The sequence below is a fragment of the Ammospiza caudacuta genome, chromosome 3 (genome assembly GCF_027887145.1).
Source record: "Ammospiza caudacuta isolate bAmmCau1 chromosome 3, bAmmCau1.pri, whole genome shotgun sequence".
In the NCBI taxonomy this organism is placed as follows: Eukaryota; Metazoa; Chordata; class Aves; order Passeriformes; family Passerellidae; genus Ammospiza; species Ammospiza caudacuta.
In genome coordinates this window covers 104,044,669-104,068,477 of record NC_080595.1, presented here as the reverse complement: position 1 = coordinate 104,068,477, position 23,809 = coordinate 104,044,669, and the positions used below count along the sequence as shown (strand labels likewise).

The window sequence follows — 23,809 nt, the reverse complement described above, 5'->3', positions numbered from 1 at the left end:
CACTAACACACTGCCCTGCCCTTGTCCTGGTGCAGTGAGGTGAAGACAGCCGGGATCAGATTTGGGCACTGGTAACAGAGCCAGCAACTGTTCAAGTGGGACCAGACACGTGTGCACAATGCCTTCCTGTCCCCCTGGTCTTGCATCTGGCCTTCATAAAATCATATTTCCTCAGGACTAGTGCCTGTTGCTAACTTAGATGAGGTGTACTCCTAAATCAAATAATTCTATGGGCAAATATGAAATAACTTCAGGTAGTGCTGGGGAATGAGGGAAAGGGATGTCTCTCTGGGCCAGGTTCACACCAGTCCATCTTAATATTCAGGAGCTCATTTTGCAAGTTAAAAAACTAATTTCCAAATAAAATTACATAGTAAATTTCACATGCTGAAACCTATTTTGTTTGCTGTAATATCTCATAGTGAAGAAAGAACATTAAATGCACAGTTCAGAAAACATCGTTATGATCCATTACACATGGAAGATTTCCCAGGAACATGAGAAAACATAGTTAAGCACCACATAATATGTTTATTTAGCAGATTTAAAATGTTTTAATGTACCGATTTCATTCCCTTCTACTACCCAATTATGCTATGCTGTAGGTACAGCAATCAGTTACTTCCCTATAAAACAACTATGGATGATTAATCCTAGGCTGGACTGATCATTACTTTGAATTTAGAGCATGCTTTGTCTTCACTTTTATGTCCTCTTAATTCCCCCTACTGCAAAATGCAGCAAAGTATTCCAGAGGAATTTGCACTTTAGTAGCATCTAAATGTCAGTGAGTTGTGCTTCACAATGTCTCTGTAATGGCTATAAGATCATTAAATCACCTCATAAATAAGCAATGCTTTAAAGAAATAATGCAAATGTGATGGCAAAATAATAAACCACTGATATGCCATTACTTTAAGGCTATTCTTAAAAGCTTAGGCATTTGGTGGTACAGTGGAACACACAGAGTGAAGCAGGATTACTTGGGCAGGAATTCCTCTTCCCAACAACTGGCCATATGCAAAGGGCACAGAGTCACAATGAGGTTCATGCACTGACCTGGTTCTTTTCATGGACAGAACAGAAAGCACTGAGCAGCACCCTAATGATGGGCAAGTGATTATAACGAGCAGCCACATGCAGACAGGTATCTCCTGCCTGCAAACAGAAACAAAGCTCTGAGCATGTAATCACTGTGAGAAAGCCTGTACTCGTCATGATGTTCAGGGATGAAATAATCCTATTAAATGAGAAAGAGCAGTAAACACCACACACCTCCACAGAACAGCAATGCTGTCTTCTCTGCAGTGCAAAGTCTGCTATCATGGGTGGGAAAGTTTAGCAAGAGCTGGGGTCAGGAGAGGTGAGAGCATGAATTCTTTAACCACTGATGGGAAATACTGGAAAAATAAAATGCTGTTTTACTGGTACCACAAACCCGGATTAGTTATATTTTCCCATTAAATCTGTTCTTCTGAACCTCAACCCAATGCAATTTGGAATCTCAACTTAGGATTCCACATAATGTAGAAAACATGAGTGGCACCCAGAACAGCATTCCCATGAAGGGTGGCACTTGTGCAGCTGAGCCCAGGAGCTGCACAAAACCCCACAGGTTTCCATTTCTCTGCCTGCTCTGTTACCAAGTTATCAAGCAGGGCAAAAATATCTGGCTTCCTTTTGTAGATTGTTTTTTTCTTCATCAGGCCAGAATCATTATAAAATAGGAGGAAAGCTGTCTGAAACTGAAGCCACCTTGAATCTAGTCATTTGAGAGATAGACACGCCGTATATAAGATCTGCAGATCTGAAGCCTTTCACCATTGTCTGTGCAACAGCAAAACCCTATTTGGCTCCTTCTATCCTTGCTCAAGAGATGGGTACAAGTAGAGCAACGCTCAAAAGCATTCCTGTGCATGGTGTATACAATGGTTGAGTAGTGGGGCTTTTTCAATATAATTTATAATAAAAATCATTGCTTAAAGCCTTTCTGAGTATTTCTACAAGTTAAAGCAATATACCTAAAACAAAGTCACACAGAAATGTTATTTCCAAAACTCACATTATTTTTGAGGTCTGCTCGAGATCCTCCAAGTAACAAAACACGAGTACTCTGGGAATGGCTATTCTGGCAAGCCAGGTGAAGAGGTGTGTTACCTGCCTTAGAGAAATACAGGAAAATATAAAAGCCATATTTAGACAATGGACATAAGCATTAAAATATAAACCCTCACAGATCTTTGCTAAAGAAGATCCGCCCAAGGGTGGGAAGCTGTTGTTTTCCCAAAGATACGAGATGAAGGAACCCAGAGACTGAAATCTCTGCTTCAATGGCTTACCTGGGATATAACAAAGGCACAAATAGGACAGTATAATGATATCTGCATTGGTCAAATCTGTTTACAGGAAGAAAGAACTCTAGAAACTGTCTCGTTCATTAGTCTCAAACAGCAGTATTAAATACTTAATTTAAAGAACTGTAATTCTTGTGCTTTGGGTTTCCCCCATGCACAGACGCAAAAAACCAAACTGCCATGCTATAGGATCTTTGATCCCAGTCATGACTGTTGCAGGGTATTGAGCAGACTCCTGTCACAACTCCTGTCTCCTTACAATTGTAATGCAAACCAGCTTGAAGTCTGGCTGGGTCTGCAGGTGCTCTCACTGGGCAGGATACAGATTTTAGGCTACCAAGAAGCTTTGGTGTTCAGAAGGCACACCAGTCTCTAGCCAAGATCAGAAGGGAGGGCAAAAAGCCACCCAAGCTGCAGAGAATCACATGCTATGGTTCTTCAAAGAAGAAAATGTGCAGAAGTGGACAGAAATCAAAGAAGTGCTGGCTTGTGTATTATCTTTCTAACACAGTGAACTATTTTATTGGTCTGACAAGTTTTTCTGGCATAATTTCGTTTTTGTTGGTCTGAAAACATTCAGGGTTTTTGGCTCTTGGGAGCTAGAAATTAAATCACCTCAGGTGAAAAGGTTTACCAGGCTTACTACGCTGTCTGTTCACCTCGATTTTGTCCTTTGATTTGTCCCCTTTGCTTTCAAGACACAGATCAAAGCTGCAGGGTTTGAATTACAAAAGCCAACTCTTAGATGTGGTCTTAGGTCTTCACTTCCATATTATAGACCTGAATATGTGTGTCAGCCTCTAAGTTGTGGCAGACACAAACATTTCTCTTCTCAGCTAAACTGTGTTTAAGTGTCAATTTTTTTCCCTCACAGGTTTATCTCTGAAAAGCCTCTGCAATGCCTTTATCATTTGGTGTTTGGCAGGTTGGCCCTGGTGGGAAGGCAGAGGTCCTGTGCAGCAGGTGAGGACTTCAGTTCTGGGAGAATGGCAGTGCCAAGGTCAGAGCTCAGAGTGGCTCATCTGGCTCATCTCCCATGGGGTGACAAATCTCTCACCAACTTCTGAGAGGGAGAGAAGCTCCAAGTTGTACCAGTCTGGGAATCTTCACTGAAATGTACAGACTGATGAAGAATCTAAAAATAAGGATCTATGACTGATCTCACTGGATGATCTGTCAAAGCAGAAAAGGTTTTATTAAGCCAACGTAAATGAAAATAAACTACTTCTCCAGGGTGACTACTGTGCAGGAGAAATACAGCTACCCAAAACACAGTGTCAAATTCTTCCCATCTTCTGGTGCTTCACAGGTTTGGCAAATCTAGAAGCCCATATCTGTCCCATCCATCCAAAATCACACAATACCCAGGTGTAAGTGAACAGCCCGTGGGATGCTCCTGCCCATGGCACTCAACCCTGGCTGCCAGAAAAGCTGACAGAATGATAATGCCTTGTCATCAGTAACACAAAAAGCTGACAGAACAGAGAAACCATTTTGGGATTATGTGGACTTAAGCTCTTAATTTTTCTTGAAAACAAAGGTAAAAGCAGGTGCAAGCATGCATGATTCCCACATTTTTCAGCAGCTCCAGACAATATATCTTGTCCATTAAAAACCACCCAAAGAGTAAAATGCAAAGGGCAAGACATCAAAGACTAGCACAGGAGCTGCTCAGGCAGTATTTAAGTTTGCCAGTCATATTTCAGCCATCAACCCTGCTGAGCTGTTTTGTGCACATACTTTCCCAGAGAGGTTGCCTCCAGCTGACATAAACTGGATTGTAAGCTAAATCTTCTAATTCCCTGAGGCACCCAAGCATGCAGGATAACCAGACTTGCATCTCAAGCCCACATCTTTGTACAGAAGTGTATGTGTATACACAGACAGGCGTATCCAGGGACAGCAGCAAAATGGTTCACAAGCTTACAGTCAAGCATGAGAGAAGTTTTCTAAAATATCCTTGATACAAATCTAGGTGGACATTACAGCAAAAGTAATTACAGTAAATAAAAATTGGTAGTCGAAGTAATACAAAAGAAGGAATACACATAAAATAATATCAAAGATGATGGAATTGCAGACCACAAAGTCACCCCAACTGTGCAAATATATGCTTCTATAGTGCCTATACACTCGTGCACATACAGAAACACTGTGCCCAAGCATCATGTCTTTTTACTCTAAACCTTAGGCTTTGACCAGCTGTCTCCTTTCTTTCCCAGCCCTGTTTCAGTTGTTGTTTTAGAGACACATTTACCAAAAATGCTCAGAGATCCCCTAAAGCACTCCCAAAGCCCTCTCCCTGTCACACAGGGCAGAGCTGTCCAAACCCTGACTCTGCTCACACCGTGGGCTGCTACCACCATTTCCTGGACTATTCCATTAACTTCTGAATTACTGAATTGAAGTGCCCCTCAGTTATAACAATTAGAGTGGAACTAAAACCCTTTACTTTGTTATTCTTTCCTCTAAATGGCTCTCAAGGTATTATAAATACCAAAAGGAACATAATCCAGGTTCATTACAAAATTCTGTGAAGAGACTATGATGATATATTAGGAAAAACTTAGTAACAAAAGACACATTTTTTTTGTTTCCCCCTGTGGCTTACATTCCTTTGGCTGTTTAATTTCTGAAAAAAAAAAAAACAGGTTTTCAATACCTTTTTCTTATTAGTACAATTGATTTCCATTTTAAATCACACCAATCACAATGAATCTCCTCAGTATAAATTAGAGCACCATGGAGATTTCCACAGGAATGGCAGTGTTCCTCAGCTGTAATTAATGTATCATTCAACGCGTTATTGAGTTTCTCCTGCGTCAGCTGTCAAAATATGAATTTCCTAATGCCTGTGGATGAACCATCCAGGCATGATAAATGAAAAGAAAAAGAAGAAAAAAGTCCCACTAAGAGCTGGCCCCCCACCTGCTGAGAAATGGCATGGCCAGAAATCCCCAGTTCTGAGAATCAGCCACCTTAGACCAGAACTGAAAGCTCCTCCTGCATGGGTCTCACCTTGTTCTTGGCAAGAACGTTGGCTCCTGCTTTAACAAGCACTTTGGCAGACTGACTGAATCCATGCCAACAAGCCTCATGAAGAGCAGTGTTCCCATCCTGAGGAGCACACACACAAGAGCAGAATGTTAGGGGCTGTATAACCAACCTACTCTCTTAAAAGTATTTTTGTTTCTACTAGCTTATTTTCTATCTTATTCTTATAAGAGGGTAAGAACATTGCTATTTGTCTGGAACTTGAAATTAGTTATATTTACTCCTAAATTAAACTTACAGTCTGGGATTCTCAAGTTTCTGGGATAATCATTGGAACTGTGCAGCCTTTTGCGTAGGGTGTAGTATGGCTGTACATTCCTTTAATTCATCCCTTAATGAGCTGAGAACAGACTCTTAAACCAAAAACTATCAGCCTAATATAGAAGCATAACTAAACCAGTAATTTGTATTAAAGAGATGGTACAGGTTTTTTTTCCAATGTAATTGTTCCAATTACTCCTGAAGCATCAGACACTTACTAAGGAGTATGAACTTTTTCTCTGAGACCTTAACATTACTGACTGCCAAAGCTGCCATTCCACAGGGCTTTTGTTTTGTTTGTTACCTTGTCTTGTCTGTCCAAAGCACAGCCCTCTTGAATGAGAGTTGCTATTATGTCAGTGTTCCCTACAACAGCAGCCCGGTGCAGTGCTGTCTGGTCACCCTGCAAAAAGAAGCACATTTGTAATTGGTACAATTCCCACCTCACTTTGACTTAATGCAAATGCAGACAACACACACAGGGGCTGCATCTTCAACACACATACTGATTAAATCCAAGCTGTCTTTGAAAACAGTCCCCCTAAACAACTACCATAGAAGTTTCCAAGATTAATGAAGTTATTGCATGTATCAGAGCTACAAACCATTTACAGAAGTTTGCAAGTCATCACAATCCCATATACAGTGCTGAAGCATTCCAAAAACATGGCAGTGTCAGAAGGCAGTGAATTGGACACATTTGGCTCTACGTGTCTAACAGTCATCAGTGTCTGTAGGGAACTAAAGGGAATTACAGGCTGTCGTAATTCATCATCATGATCCTCCAGGACTTACACTAACTGGATAAGGCTCTCCTGCTCTGGCTCTGATTGCTCCATCAGCCCTGCTTAGGATAAGGAGCACGAGATGAGATTGGTCTCTTCAGCACCTCTGATGAATTTACCAATTACTGCAAAGAGTGGAGGCAACTTTACCATGAGAACCACAACTGCAGGATCATCCACATGTTCCACTCAAGCAACTGAGCCATCCTGAAGTCCAAATGACTTTCCTTTCTCTTTGACTTGCCACATAGCAGCAGCAAGCAAGTCTCCTACATCAGTTTATTTCCTTTAAGGTTTCCAAAAGAAACTGTGCTGATGTGGTCATCTTGTCTGACTGCCCATCTATCTCCTCTCTAACAACTGCTGAACCCATTTGCTGAGCTAGAGAGCCCAAGGTCAGTTTCCAGAATTCTTCTAGAAACTGAAGACTCGGGAAACTTAAACCACTGTCCCTGCCCATCAGGGATTATCTATGTTTTTATGTACATGTTGGTAGAACCTGATAAAAGAGAGGCAAGAGAAGGATTTGTGAAGTGGCGTGTAGGGATGTAAGACAGGGATCAGTGGGAAAATGAGCTGCAGTAGCTCCACTGCTGCCACAACAACTGGTCTTGGCTTTCCTTTGAAGTTGCTTTGAACCAGGAATGCCAAAGCACAGCCTGAATCCAGGAACAGAGACAGGCTTCAAAGCTGCACACAGACTTGTTTGGGATTAATAAACAGATTTGGAATCCAATCCATTTCTGCTTATCTAGGTGATGGTCACCACAAACACACACAGGGCAGAGATATGCCATGTGTCCTAAAAAAGCTTGCAGGAAATCAAGTCCTAAATAGACACAAAATTTCTCTGGTAAAATTCTTCATCAGATAATAGCATATTATATTAAATACTGAAATCAGAGGAATTTCTTTATTTTTTATTCCAGAGTGTCCAAGTCTTTAGATAACTGGCTTATTTGAACAATTTGTTCTCAAAGGCAATTAGCAGCTGACTTAAAAATTGCTCTTGGTGGGGTTCTTTTGTGCTAAAGACACCAAAATAGTTATTAATCTACAAAAAAAAATGAGCATTGCCAACCACAACTTTTCAGTAATCCCTACCAGTAAATCATTAAATTGGCTTATAATAATGAAGTTGATTTTAAAAAATAGTGTTGAAGGTGCTTTTTAAAAGCCTCCTATCTATTTTTTGTTGTTGTTTCTAGAGGTTAGGTATTTTTACTTTTGTTCTTGTGACTGGAAATATATTTTAGAGGATTTCAGCAAAGGCAGTAAAGCTTCCAGGAAGTGGAAACAAAAAGAATTGGAAAACTGACAGCATGGCAAGTGCTCTGAACTTATGTATTTGTTCCAAATTCAAAGACAACCAAAATGTTATGGAAAATGTCCAAATTATACCATCTCACAAGTACAAATGTCAAATAGTTACTGGTTACTATGACTACATGGAAATTTGCTCACCAGCAAACTAAGGAAGAATTTTATATCTCATTTTTTATAATGGCACAGCTACTGTTACTGCAGTAGTGAGTCATGTGGGACAGTGCAAAAATCATTTTATCTGACTATCATGAAGTGGAAAGTAATCTGCCAACCCACCCTGCCAAGTGGCATTGATGCACCAGCAAATCCACAGAAGATATTATAAAACAGACTAAAACAAAATGGCAACTGCCATTGCAGTGGATGGAATCTGAACAGTAAATGATTGGCTCCTGCTGCTTTACATTTGGGAAAATTACTGTGGAGAAGGCAAATTTGGGGCAGAAATGAATTGTACAGAATTTGGTTTGTAATTAAGGATCTTCCTACTGGGACAGTTTAAATCAAGGCTGCTCCTGTCCCCACATCACAGTAAGCGCAGCGAGGTCAAAGAACATTCAGCTTTTGGGGCTTTGTTGATATGACAGCTACTTCTAACAGCATCTCATTTAAATTAATTAATTTCAATTTTATACAAACATTTGTCTGTTTGGAAAGTGGGCTTCACACCTCACAGCTGCAAGACCAGGTCCCCCTTGGTAATCCCAACCCATATGGTGGGGGGCCATACACTGGGGATGCAGAGCAGCCCTGGGACAGCTTCAGCCATGCCTAAGCTTTGTCCCACAATACATTCTGGTCCCTGAAACAGACGTAGGTAAAGGGACACAAGTTCTGCAAATGGCAGGCTCAAGTGCCTCCTGCCCTAGGTATGGGCTTTGGTTATGACACCTTCCCTACACGAGCAGCCAAGAGTAAGGTCCAACCCACACCCTGACTGGACAAAATGAGCACCTCATCCATGTAACAGGGAGTGTCAAAAGATAGCTCAAATCTTGTTTCACCAACTGAGGCACCTCCCAGTGAAGAGAGAGCACGTATCATTGTCCTGGTGAGGGTCTGTCCCTGCCAGCACCAGATCCCTCAGTCAGTAGGACAGGGCAGCACCTGGTCCACTGTTCCCTTACACCTCAGCACAAATAGTCACCTTAAAGTGCTGTGGAAGCTGAACCACCAGGTTGTGATGGCTTCTGTGTGACAGCCACTGAGCAACCCAGCCATGGAGAGCACAGCCATCCAGCCATCCTATAAATAACAGTGCCTGCACCACTGCACTCTAACCTGCCTTCCCTTCCCATCAGCAGAGGAGCAAATCCCTGCCTTGCCTTTCACGGAGTCCAAGGAAACGGATGAGTTGTGGTTTTTTCACAGCATGAATTTTCAGGCAATGTAATCACAGACTTGTGTACCTTTTATTAATTACTGAAATAAATGTCTCTGGAAGCACTCACTACAATTCTGTCTTTAGCAAAGCATTAGGGGTCTGTTCCAGAGGCTCAGAGAGCAATTACATCGGTAAATGCGTATTAACCATCCAGACTATTATGTTGGGCACAATTTATGATTCTGTTTCCAAGAGATTTATGCCTTAGGAACAGACTGCAGATCAGTAGCAATGAAGAGAGACAATTCCAGAGCTGTGTCACAGAAACATGACCTTGACAGAAACAACAGTCTGCCCAAATGCAGATGTGGGCCCAAAGCCAAAAAGCCTTAAGTGAGGCTCGTCAGAAGTAAGGCACTAAGGTCTACACTGGTGAATCTTAAACCCCCTTCCTCAGACTCTGCCTAGCCCTGAAGGCAGCTCAAACTCAGGGAATTCTACTCCAAGATGTCCATGCCCTGGACATGTCAGCTTGCAAGGCAGGTACAGGGCACTGCATCAGGGTGGCACAGCACACCCTGGCCCTGCACAGCCCCACTGCAGGCAGCTCCCCTCCTCTCTCTGGCCCTGAGAGAGCTCTTGCCACACACCTCATGGAAGCAGATCCAGGCATGTTGCAGGTACAGACACCACCCTTCAAAATAAAGCCAGTGAAGGAAGTGGCCACTGGTTTTTCCACAGTAGCCCAGAGACAGCAGTGCTCAGTCATTTTGTCTTGCCCAGGCAGCACTGCAGTGTTGAAAGTTCTCCAGTTTTAGGAAAAAATCTTGGTATTCATTGGGATAGTAAGAGGCTGACACTTGGAGACTGGGATAGAAATCTGCATGCACTGATGCAGAGGATGCAGAACTGCACATCTGAGAGCTCTACCTGTAACAGGGTTCCTGCACAGCAGCAGGTACATTTCAAGAGGGGAGAACCAGGCTCTTTACAGAGGGCTTAAACACCTGCTTTCAGGAGAGGCTTACAGGCTGGGAGTCCTGAAGAAAGGCAGACACCTAAATCTTGATTTTTCCTCATGGACTCTGGCATTACCCTTTCTTTAGCACTGTTCTGTTGGCATGGCTGTTGGCATTTGCTCAGTGTACTGATGTTTGCAACTATTTCCCTGAGCTTCCTCATGTGCTATCCTAAAACAGTGGATGTAACCACTGGGACCAGGCACTTGGAAACAGGGCAGGTATCTATTTACATCTGAAGTTTACCCCAAGGGAACGAAACAACAAAGTGACTTCCAATACAGTCTCAGGTAGACTTCTGACAGCTCTCCTGAATTACTGGAGTCTCTCTTACAGACTCTACAGACCCAAATAAGTGAGATTTGGTTTACATTAGTTTGTAGTAAACATTAATTTTTCCTTTCTCTGATTTAAAAAAACCCAAACTATAACCACATTTTTTCCTGGCCATTCCTGTTCTCCAGAGCATCCAACAGTTGTACAATCTCCTTTAAAGCCCTTCTCCCATGTGACACTTTGCCTCCTCACTTCTGTGTTTGCAGAAATCAACAGAGTATCTGGCTGCTGGAGAACTGCACCAAAATCACAGAAACATAGAATGGTTTGGGTTGGAAGGGACCCTAAATATCACCTGGTTCCAACTCCCTTCCCATAAGCAGGGACACCTTCCTCTAGACCAGGGTGCCCCATCCAGCCTGGCCTTGTACACTTCCAGTGATAGAGCATCCACAACTTTGGCCAACCAAAAAATAAACAACCAAAACAACCAGAAAAAACTCATGGCTTCAATCCCTGATACAAAGTGCTGAACAGCACTTGTAAGGTCATATAATATAAAATCAAGTCACTACATTCACAGTAGAAGAATCAAAATACTCTAAAGTTAAAATATAACCAAGTGTTAAATACTCGCAGGAGCCTACAAGCATATGTGGATATCCTGAAGCAGCTGTACACAAAGGGAACTGAATATGCTCTCAGGTTTCTCAGTGTCCCTGTGCTGCTCTCCTCTTTTGCTACAGAGAGGCAGTCGTGATACGCAGTTAAGAACAACTTCATTCTTGCACAATAAATGATGATGCATGACCAGCAGAAGTGATCAAGGCATGAAAAATAATCATGAACAAAACAAATTACAGCCTAAATGAAATGGGACCACAGGAATAAGCCACTTTGCACATTCCCATTCAGCTAGAAATTATTATGAACCCTGGGCTATTGTTCCATTTGAAACTAATTTTCTGCTTCTTAAACTGGAGCTTCCAGAAGGGAAGTTTCGGGGCCTTTGCCCTTTGTTTTAACTGAGCTTGTTTTCCCAGCTATTCTCAAGGGTGCAGGCAGGGCAGGAGAGGATGCAGAGCACAGAGCACCAAGCAGCCATGCAGCGCAGAGGGAGCTCAGCCTGCACCAGGGCTCGCAGCATGCACCGCAACCGGGCAGGCGCAGCGCAGGGGGGATGCACAAGAGCTCTAACCTCCTTCTCTCTTTCTGATCTTCTAGGTTCCTTCCTAGCCCTTCTCTTCTGGTTTCTCTTATTTTTTTCATCCTTGATTTCCTTCACCGGGACAATTTTCTCCTGTACTATTCCTGAGGCGTGTGCTGTATGGACACTCATGGACCACTCAGAGATGGCACTGGGATCCCAGTAGGAGCTGGCAGCATTGGCAGGGAGAAGGAAGGAGTCAGCTCCTGGAGTGGCATATTCTACAGAGCTGGACTCCACCGGCTGAAATTCATAATAATCCCACTCCAGGCCACTGGAGGTCATTCTTCAACTAATTCTTAAGGCTCTTACCGTGTTTAGGGAATATATCTGTAGAACATGAAAGGGAGCATTTTAATCTCTCCGAAACAATTAGCAGCTTTTAAGTTTCTGCTTATCATCTGGCAAATAAAAAATTGTTCTTGAATTTGATTAAAACTCAAAAATTAAGAGTTTTGGTTTCTCTTGTTATTTTGAAAAATAAAATGTAGGTCATAATTTTGGATTTTTTTGTGCTATCACAACAATGCCATAGACCAAAATCAAAAAAATAATCTGCATTTCAATTAAATACAATACTCCCCACTCTTACAGGTGTTTTCATATCTGAATCTAAATCCACATTCCTGGAAAACAGCAAGGAAACATACAGATGTTAATCAACACTTGAGACTAAGATGCCTTCACTGCCACATAAGCACACAGTAAAAATGACTGAAGGCATAATCAAGAGATTGCAACTAAAAGACACTACAAACATTCTGTGGGGCATAAACTGTAAAAATTAGTTATACAAGGAGAAGCCATAAGCTGAGAACCTTCTTGAAGACCTATGTAAAAGGAAAGCAGAAATATTTTAGTTAATACCTATTGCAAGCAAAAATCTTCATTTGGAGTTTTAGACTTCCTCCTTCTACAAGACAAATCCAAACACACCCTTTGAAATTCAGAAATGCCTGAGGCTCTCCTCAATCCCAACCAAATTACTACTACACCTAAATACAGAGCTACACATCAGAATATATTTTAAAGATTCAGTATCTATGAATCCAGTATGCAGCTACTCTGCCCGTATTAATCACCACATGTAGAAGCAGTATCCAATTGTGAACAAAGGCCCTAAGCTCATAAGACAGTAAGTCATCTATGAGCTGAGTATTTCCACAAGTGCAGGACTCTTCACTGACCTGAAATGATGCTAAACACTGATTTACTGTTTTCTAACATGGCTATCACATTTACATATAAACAGCATAGACTTTATTCCTAGATGATTAAAACAAATGAACCAGACTTATTCCAAAAACAGTTTCCACAGAAACTCAATTTCACCAAATCAGTGGAATCTCTTGCTTTCTTAAAGCATCACTTTTCTCAGGAAAACTGGCTGTATTTGTAAAGTGTCTGCAATTTTGTCTTAAATACCTAATGAACCATTTCTGCTGGGAGAAGTGAAAAAGCATACCCAGGACACATCTGGATAAACTGATTCTCCCATTGCACTTGCAAATCTGCTCCATTTCAGATGGGCACAGGGAAAGAATAAAGAACAGGGAACAAATTTTCTTCCTAGAAAAACAAGTTTCCCTGCAGAAAGCTGGCCACATCAGTACCCCAGTCCCAAGCTCGTCAGGCAGACTGCTCACGTCTCCCAAGCAATCAGCTACTCAGCAGCAGAAAAAGAAACCAGTTTTCCAGATGCTACAGACTTTTAACTCTCTAGATGTAAACAAATGCCCAAAGGTATTTTTAAAAGGCACCTAGACATTTCCTGTGTCCTTCTACCAGTCATATAGGTGGCTCTACTAACACCTTTGGGCCTCTATGGCCTTTGAAGGCTCTCCACCTTATGTATTTCAGGAGAAAAAAGCAACCCTACCACCAACTTCTTCCAGCATGCCATCAGAAGTCAGCAATTAATTTTAAGAAATCATGGTTATTCAACTGCTACTGCACATTTCAGCATATACCTTTTTTCAGCAGTGAGGGTACTAAAACCACATAACCTGTCACTCCAAAGTGCCTTAAAGCCCAGTCCTAGATTAGAACTCTTATAGAAACCCAAGAAATTCCAGCAATTTACGTGTTTTACCAAATGAACACAAACTACCATGTGCTAAATTCAAAGCTGGCTGTTGTGCTGATGCCTCAGCACACACCACCTCAGAGATGTGAGCACCCCCACATGGAGCATGGTGCCATCATCAGCATGGTCTCCCCATGGCACAGCACTGTGCTGTGGGCAGCTGCTCTGGATGCTGAGGGATGTGCCTACTCAAAAAGCATCTCCCACTCCAGGCAAACCCAAAAATTGGTTGTGTCCCCTACCTGATGTCCTCCAGCAGGTTCCCACAATGAACTCCTAGAGCATTTTTGCCAGAAGCAGCAGATGATGACTCTCACACAGCCTGGCACAAGCAGAGCTCTTATAAAGCTCTGCAGCTTGAATGAGAGCACTGAGCCATTCACTGAAAACCACCACATTTTACATTGTTTCCCATGCTCTTTTGCATCTCTAATAGAGGTTACGTCTCCGAATTGGAAAATAGAGACAGATTTTGTTTCCATTTAATCCCACTTCAAAGAAGTGAGTGTCTACTGTTATTTGTAAATCACCTTTTCCCCTCCACCCCAAGTTAGAAGGTTGTGTCTACTTACATCATCCTGAATATCCAGATCACAACCTGCCTTCAACAAAACCTGGACAACGTGGAGATGACCTTTGTAGGCAGCAAGATGCAGGGGGGTCCGGCCATGCTATGAATGAGAAGAAAATAATAATACCTTAAGATTAATCTTTTGGCATGGTAGTTTAGAATAGTTTTATCTCCTTTTCATCATTCTTCTCTTTGTACCTCACTGTCTGAAACCTGCAGTTGTAGCAAGTGACATGTATTAGTGTGACAAAGGCTTTGCCTTGGTTTTGTGAAAGCTGAAAACTTCTCCTCCACCTTCTGCAACATTTCAATTTACGTTGAAATGTTGACACTCTACAAAAGGGATACTATATTCACATAAGGGTCCTTCCTTACAAATTCAGATCTGGCTCTGTGTCCATACCTAAGCAGAATTCATGACCCTCTTGTTTTTGTCCCTCTGGAGCATGAAACTATCAACTGCTTTCACCTTCCCTCTGTACAGCTAAGTTGCACTAACTGGCTAATTCATATATTGTAATGGGTGCTGTCTTTGCAACAGAGATAAGAATTACTGAGCTGTTGCACATGACAGATGCTCCCCTGAAAATGAATGGAAGGCAGGTAGTCACTCCAAGTGACTTTGTGTGTATGACAATCAACTTCAATTTACAAAAGATCCGCCAGGTTTTTTTAGACAATACTTATTTTTATCTCTCTCTCAGTAAAATCTCAAAGTGAGTGAAACACCTGAAGATCTGTGAAATAACAACACTAAAACTGTTCACTGCAGATTATTTAATGGCAGTAAAGAAAACAGGATTCCAGCAATTGCTAAATTCACAAAGTGTCTTCCCAAAGAATGCTGGTTTCTCCACTAGGCATTTTGTGAGGGTCACATTAAAAGTCGCATGACTCTTCACCTGTATTTATTATAAATCTTCACTACTGGTGCTGTTGTCAATTTTTCCACCCAATGATTTATCCTGCAAAGGAGCATAAACAGCCCTGACACATCAACCACAGAAGGGGCAAACACTTCAAGAGTTGTCTGACTATTGGCTTGAAGTACACAGAAAACAACCATTGGCTCTCCGAGGTTTTAAGCAACTTCTTCACAAAGAAAACTACTTCAAGTATGTAATAAACCAAGCTCAAGACGAGATTGTTTTCATACAGCAAACGCCACACCCACATACCTGGTAAAGCCTTGTTCACTTGGCCTTTTCAGAGAAAAAGGAAAAACACTGTTGGAATCAACACAATGGTTTGTGTCATTACTGATTAGTTGTGCTGTGCTTCAGAAACACTAAGTGTTGATCAATTGTCCAACATTATTGACTTAAAGGGGCAGATCTGAGGACAAAATTCTCCCTCACACTATGGCACGTGGATCTCTCAAAACCTGAATGTTGTCCCCTGCTGGCAGCAGCAGTTCATTCCCATGACAGAAATTTCCATTCTTGCCCTGCTAAAGGTGTAGGAAGGGCTCATTTTTGTTGTCACCACTGCCCCTGGGCACCATCCAGCCTGGGTGCCTCTGGCTCTATCTGGCCACAGGTCCCTAAAATCCTGTCCCTTTATTGAAGGGCATTGACCTGCACTGACCACACTTTCTTCTCTATCAGCCTGGAGGAGAGCCAGGGGTATGTTGTTGTTCCAGCTAACTCAATAGCAGGAGGCATAAAATGCCCAGGCAATAGAGGGATAAAAAGATAAAAAGAAAGGGGGGAAAAAAGAATAAAATAAAATTTTTGTAAAATACTAAATTGAAAAACCATTCCCAACAATGAACAGTATGTTTGGATTATGAATATTATGAATCAGCACATTCAGATTTACGGGAACTGACTTTCTACATTCCTTAATGACAATAAGTAAATCACCTAATCCAGGCATCCATCTCACTTCCTGGAAGGTTATTAATACACCATGAAAACAATTTATAGCAATCTGTGCATGGAGAAGGAAAAATCCCAAACAAACCCACCTTGAAGCCAGCTCATGTGCTTTAAAAAGAAACCATTAACAACATGAATGCATATTCCAGCAGGGAAACGTTCTGATAAGACAACCAGCTCTAACCACCACAAAAATGCTGACATGCAGTTAAAGGTACTGTGTTAAAAGCAAGCTATGAAAGCAGAATAGGAGTTTATTTGAATACAAGGGACATATTTTCCTCACCAAGCACACCTTCCTGGGCAACTGCCACATGAACGATGCCTGCTGGCATGGTTGAACTGGAAGACTACAGGATCATTTTCAATCCTTTTTTATTCAGATTCTCTATCCAGAAAGATAGGTTGAGAGGCATCTCACCTACTGAAAAACCCTAAAGAGAGGCCTTCAGGAACCAGAGTTTCTGCACACATGCAGTCCTTGAGTTCTTGCTACTTTAGGGGGACACTGTAAACAAAAACTGACACTAACCAGGAAAGGAGACTGGGAAGGAAGATCAGTTCCAGCTTATTACACTGATTAGAGTCTCAGGGTTTTGGAAGAGCACTGATCATCTCAAGATTAATCACAACCCTACAAGAACCAGCAGTGCCAGATATTCTTCCCAGCAACCCCGAAATGAGAGCAGAGATGGGTGGTACAGCTGGACACTGTTCCAGTGTGGGCAATGCAAACACTTGGAAAAACATCAAATCCCCCCACAAATACACTTACACACAGGTATGGATGTACATACACATGCACACACCAATCCAGAACAAACTGTGAGGAAGATACAAGGCAAGTTGGGTGCCACTTGTGCTGTGATGACAAATTTGGAGCAGAGCAAGCTCTGGAGACAAACACTGAACAAGTCCATGCCACAGCAGCAAGTCAGGGCTGCTCTTGCCTTCATGTCTTCAAGTCAAACCACCAGCCCACCAAGTTTTTCTCTCACATCGATTCATCCTACCCAAAATATACAGGGTGCAGGAAGATGAAGGCAGACAGATAAAACTCCCTCTGTGTCTCTCCTCCATAAACACATTCTGCACTGAAGGCAGCAGCAAAGAGGAAGAGGGAGTTTATCTGAATATACATAAGGGAAAGCAAACATACAAACCAGAGTGTCTCCTAGATGCTCGCTTCAAGGACACAACACCAAACCCAGGGACTTTCTACATGCAGATTACTGACTTAGAAGCTTGTGAGCTGTGCCAAATATAAACTGTAATGTTTTGGGGGTTATTACAAATACAAATGAGACACTGCTGCAACTTGGGATTAATGAACCAATAAACCAGTCATTCATATGTAAAAAAAAAAAAGCAGCAATTTGGACTCCTATTCAAATGTAAACAATTGCTCCATCAGGCAACAAATCATACAAATGGCCCTGTGTCACGGACTTATTGACAAAATAAATGGGACCCATTGGGGCTGAGGCTGCAGCTCCCGGGCACTGTGACACGCTGCTGTAGCTGTGGGGTGCATGGGTCACAGCCAAGCACTGCAAACAGCCACGGGAAATTCAGCATAAAATGCAAGGGTAGGGTTCTGTTTGCATTAAATCTGCTCTCCAGCTTCCAGATATTGACAGGCAGCTGTCAATACACAGCACTTAAAGGCAGAATCCTCCCAGCACTGCTGCCATGCACTCCACAACCAAACCCATACAGGGGGCCTTAGCACTGTAAGCTCCATGATCCTTCCTTGTGTTTAGCTATGTGTAGGTGCTTTTCTGCAGGTACATCCAGTTCTCCATCTCACCCTACTCTTGTGGTGCACAAGGACTGTTATTTATTCATCCATTCTGCACTCATGAAAAACATGCCTGTCCACATTTTATTGGAAAAGCCTGAAAGCAAAATCCAAGTCCTGTCACATTGTTCACACTGATAATTTGTTGGACTGTTCTCCATGAATAACCTGCTCACTCAAGTCAGCAGAAAGCTTCTCATTGACCTCAAGAGGCATTCAGCAAGTTCCTAAGTGTTTCTTAGTTCCTTTTAATTTATCTTTATTTATTGTTTAAAACAGACACAAATAGCTTTTCAAACTGAAGGAGTGAAAAAATGTGAAAGCACCAAAACAGATTTATTTTTTTGCTTCTGTCTTAGCTTAAAAAAGAAGAAAAAGAGAGAATGCTTTAAAGAACTCAACATGCTCTGAAGCTGACTTAAAGTAGCCCAGCGTTACAGAAGTGCTGCCATATGTTGTATTCATAACATGACTATTTCAGAAGTTAAATCAAACAATTACTGAATCAAAACAGAAGCACTACCTTTTCCATTTCTTTAGGGCTTTTTTTTTCTGAATAATCATCCATTCTCTGCAGAATTCAATTTTAAAGCTATGATCAATGCAGGAGCCTGCTCCAGCACAAGTTTCTCATGGAATTCACTGGAATCTTTCAGGCATCCACCTACTCTGGGATGGGTCTGTCTCCATGGGCTGCAGGAAATCTCAGCTCCACCATATGAAGCAGTTCCTCCCCCTCCACCACTAACCTTGGAGTCTGCACTGTTCCTCTCACATGTTCTCACTGCTGCTCCCCAGCTATGATTACATCTTTTCTGTAACATTTTTTTCTTCCTTCTTAAATACGTTATCCCAGAGGAGTTACCACCATTGCTGACTGGCCAGGCCTTGACCAGCAGCACATCCATCCTGGAGCCACCTGCCAGGGGCTCTACCAGACCTGGGGAAGCTTTTGGCAGCTTCTCACAGAAACCACACCCGTAGCCCTTCCTGCTACCAAAACCTGGCCATGCCAACCCAATACCCTCAGGAAAAGGACAACAGCATCCTGGGAGGACAGCAAGGCACATCAGCTCAGTAAAAGTCCCAGGGCTGTTGTGCCAAAGATGCAGCTGTCAGTAATTTCACTAAAAGAGAGCTCTAAAAAAAGACTGAAAGAAGGGACCAACTTTCTTGCTTTCTTCTTCATACCTTTGAAGACAAAAAGGTGTAAAAATGGAAACTATCTCTGTCACATCAGGCAGAGCAGCGACAGAGCACCCTGACCAAGCAGGTGCCCTTTGGGAAGCGCAGAGCCACAAGGCCTCTGCTGAGCACCTGCCCTGGGCCTCAGCCCCACATGGCTGGTGGCAGAGGTCCAGCAGCACCACGAGTGCCCAGCGCCTGTGCCACGCAGTGCCACCAGCCCCCTCCCACTGTGGGCTCCCTGATGGCACACTGCCAGCACCTGCGGGACCTAGAGGCCATCAGCTGCTCTTTGCGTATTTTAAAAGGCCCCAAATCTGGAATGAGCCTGAGTCTCCCTCACTGGAGTCAGAGGATGTGCACATTTCCATACTGATTCCACCTGCAGAGATGCCTTGCTGGTAATGCTGTAAAAATGAAATAAGTGCATCCTCACCATAATGCTGAAGTCAGCACCTGGACATGTGTGTGTGCATTCTCCATTGGATTTTGTTTCTCTCCTATTCTTCCTCTTTTCTTTTGAAATCATCTACCCAGAAGTGACAAAAATGAAAAACTATTTTGCAGATGAATTGTTGCTTACTGAAGCAATAATTAACCACATCATATGACCTTACATACAGGACAGAACCAGAACTGGACAAGTCAGCTATAAGGCATTTACTAGTAAATGGTTTGTTACAGAAAATATCCTTCAATTTTCTTAAGATATGCTTGATTAATTCTTTTTTAATAAAGAACTCTAGAATTTATCTCTAGATCCTGGACACTTTAATCTGTGGCTCTGTGGTGTGATTCACAACAATTAGTCTGTGCTTACAGATGTGGATCAGAAATACATTTAAAGCCTGCTGTGATGGGGGAACTTTTTCCCTCCAAAAAGCTTTGTCTCCATGTATCTTCCACCAATAAAATGCAGAGAATTCAGCAGGAAGTTTGGTTGACAATGACCAAATCCATTTTTTTCTTTTTTGGAAGCACACCCCTGTAATTTGTAATTAGGCAGAACAAACTGTAAACTACTAATGAAAGCAGAAGACATACAGGTAAACCAGATATAAGGCAGGCACATGGATAAATTTATTTTTATGCTTCATTGTGCAATGTGTTTTATCTTGGGGGAGAAGAGGGTTCTGGTTTTCAATTTATCTGAAAGCTTGGTCTATTTTACTGCACTACAAAAATTCTGCCATCTAATTTCCATTCTAAAATTAAGAACCTCTATCCTGAAAGTTGTTCTTATTTTGCGCTTGTTCTGCTTAGTAGAAAACTGCACAAGAACCTGTTGCTAAAAAGCCCCTCCAGATTTCCTGTTTCAATATATTTGAGTCTAATTTATACATCCTCACTCTTGTGACAACGTTGTCTTTAACTTTAAACAGATCTTTCCCCTTCCAGCCTTTGTGTGTGTCATCAGATTAGCAAACCAAGCTATTCCAGGGAATGTTTCATAGGCAGATCTGCACATGCTCTCCCTGTGCAGCTGGCAGGCTGGGTGAGAGCCAGATGCAAACTCCAGCTGCGCACACCTGGACAGGACATCACAGAGCCTGGATGGATGGGCTCTGGTGAGGGCACCAGGTTGGTCTCAGGCCTCTTGGTTGGCACTGAGCTCAGCTCTCTGTGGCTGATGGTGTGGGAGCAGTCAGAGTCTGTGAGCCTCCAAAAGGCCCCATTCACACAGCCCTGGCTGCTCCTCTGTGTGCACCCCTCCACAGTCCTGCAGACCTGGCTTCATCTCTTCTGAGCTGGGCTTCTCACCAGGCCACCCAAGCAGCTCATCTGTCCTGTCTGTCAGTGTGCTGGGATGCACCACAAGGACAACAGGGACAGCTCTGGTCATCTTCCCTCTCTGGCTCCACGGGATGACCCACAACTTCTAGGAAAGAATTGCAACAGTGCTGTAGTAGCTGGTGAGCTACAGGCATGGCATCAGAGCTCATAGCTCTCCAGCATGGCTGGCAAGCACATGTCTCCACAGAAACACCAGCACTTTGCACCTGGCCACAATTTTGCTGTGAAATGAGCTTTGTTTTAATTTTCCACACAGGGCAGAACAACAAAGCAAGGGAGCCACCTATGTCATATAGGAAAGAAAACCTTGTCAAATCTAGGAAATCTGCATTATATCAAATTAACCTGGTTTTGTGTTTCAAAGTCAAATCTACACTATTTGTTTCTTATTCTAATTAGCAGAGGTCCCTGAGCAGCCTCAAAGCTCATCATCTTAAAAAAAAACCCCAAAACAAGCAAACAAAAGAAAACACAGCCACAAAACCCTGAGCTACCATTCAGGTATGTGTAAGTCAGTATTTTCTGGTCTATTGCTGACTACCTTTAAAAGTTTTTCAGCTACAGAGCTTCTTGGAGAACAGAAGCAAACAGCTGCCTATGTGGGAGTATTCATGCTTATAACATCTGGGCTTTATATCCACCAGCAAGTTTTATTTTGGCAAACAAAACTTAAAAGCACAGGTTGTCCTTGGATCACTCCAGCTTTCAAAATAAGCACTATCTACAACTCAAACACTGTGAGGGGACTGAAAACAACTGTCACTGACAGATAAGCATTCTGTCTTTTCCTCTTTTTATCAAATGTGCTTTCTATCTGTAAATATTAGCTTCCATACATATGTAATGTTCAAAACCAATATGGAAACACAAATATAAGTAGGTGGGAGGGCAAACAACAGTTCATCAAAACAGTATGCCCCAAATTTTATGTTACAGGTCAAAAGATTTTACTTACCTAGCTATTTTAAGGTATTTTGCTGATCAAACCTTCTCTGCAACAGGCAATTACATCTCATCTTTTCTAAGAGTATTATTTATAACATGTTGAGAATTAGGAACAGGTGAATATCAGTTTGAATTCACTTATATCTAAGCAGAAATCCTTTGACTCTGACTTTTCTGTCAAAGGTACAGGGAACACAATTTGCAAACCCCAAGTTTGGAACTGCCTAAGGGATTACACAAAACAAACCAATGAAGAGGTTGGGTGAAAGTGAGGCTGCTGCACCAAGAGACTTCAGCAGCAAGAAACAGTTTCTGCATCCCTTTACCCTGCCACAAGAGGTGGCTTTTCCCCATCCCCTCACCCAGGGAGACGGATGCCCTGACCCGCCTTCCCTTGACAGTGATGAATCGCTCCATTCATCAGGTCACACGCTGTTCAAAAGTCAATGCATGCTTTGAAAAATGTTGCTCCCCTCTGTCTGTATCACTGTGTTTGCAAGGACTCAGTGTTGATCACAGCTGCACCCACTGCAAAGGGTATAAACAGAGACGTACACTATACTACAAATCTGTGTGAGCTATTAAGTGCAAACTTTAAGGAAATCTGAACACTAACTTCAGTCACATTCAGATTGGAAAAGCTAGGAGGGCATTTTCACAGACAATGGTCTAGAAGAGTTACATTAGTTCCCAGGGTTTTGCAAAGCGTTTTTCTCTGGTTACCTTGGTAACTGCTACCTTGGCACCCCTGTTGATAAGCTGCACCACATTCTCCACTTGGCCTTTGTAGGCAGCTACAAGCAGGCGTTCTGAAAGCACGGCGACCACATCCTGCTGGCTCATGAATTAGGAGAGAAAGGTTTTCACGTTTCTTCAGTCCAAAAACAAAGGCTTGGGATCAGTTCAAGCAGCATGCAGGCAGGCGAGGAAGGATTCCAGCTCCCTGGACAGTGATGCTATTGCTATGCCATCCATTGGACCTATGGATCAGAAAACAACACTGCTGTCAGGCAGCTTTCAGAAACAGAGCACTACAGCAGCTCCTCCCTGAGCGTTCATCTTGGCATTGGCTTGGGAGGGGAGCACAGAAACTCCTCAGAACCTCCTGAAGACACTGCACTTCTGTTGCAAGGTGGAGGGATGTAGACAGTAGCACAAAAATCCTTGAACTTTCTGAGAGCTTAACTCTCAGCCTAACTTCCATTTGTGTGGTCCCCTTTCATCCTCTCTCCCCCCACCAGGTTTCCTGGTCTTTAATTAGCCAAGGGTGGGTTAACTCCTGTTGGCCAAAGGAACAAGAATAGGTTATAGTTACTGGCTGCTGATATACATATACAAACCTCTGCCCTGGAAAGATTGAGTGCAGTCAGCAATTAAAGGCAGCTGACTGTTCCCTAACGAGTATAAAATGCTTCACAGCCTCCCCTGAACCATCCCAAGGACACCTCTGGGAAAGATCACAGCCTGCTATTGGGAAACACTCATCTTTGCTGTCACTGAGAAATTATGTTCTCCCCATCAAGCTGACATCATTCCCCACTGATTCCAGAAACAACTCAGATTTAGCACTCATCATGCAAACTGTGAGTATGTTTGTCTCCCCAGGCTTCACTGACCCATCCAATGAGCCATCAGAGCTGAAAAGAGTTTTCTGATATAATTACAGAAAATGTCTCCACTGGTCACTTTGAGCTGTGGGATCCAGAATCTGCCTAGTTTGGGAAGATTTCAGCTTTATTTGTGCTTTTCTCACTTTAGCATGTAATTGTTTCAGCACAGGAAAAACACCTTCAAGATATCCAGCGTATTTACAAATTATCTGCCCTGCCCTCTTGAAATATCACTGCACTGGCCCTTAACAGCCACCAGTACAAAACACTCTATATAGTCAAAGAGTAATAGGTACAGGGTCCTGGATGATCCTGGAGATCAATACTGGAA

At 42.5% G+C, this 23,809-nt stretch overlaps 1 protein-coding gene across 1 annotated transcript in view; it reads right to left on the bottom strand.

The window, feature by feature from the left end:
• ANKRD6 (ankyrin repeat domain 6) overlaps positions 1-23,809 on the bottom strand; it is an 84,704-nt gene that overhangs the window by 11,067 nt on the left and 49,828 nt on the right. The window contains exons 3-8 of the mRNA XM_058801269.1: positions 22,592-22,848; positions 14,265-14,363; positions 5,974-6,072; positions 5,373-5,471; positions 2,063-2,161; positions 1,060-1,158 (exon numbers count right to left, since the gene is read on the bottom strand). Of these exons, the coding sequence (XP_058657252.1) occupies positions 1,060-1,158; positions 2,063-2,161; positions 5,373-5,471; positions 5,974-6,072; positions 14,265-14,363; positions 22,592-22,711 (615 nt within the window). The 5' untranslated portion in view covers positions 22,712-22,848. The remainder of the gene's footprint in view (positions 1-1,059; positions 1,159-2,062; positions 2,162-5,372; positions 5,472-5,973; positions 6,073-14,264; positions 14,364-22,591; positions 22,849-23,809) is intronic.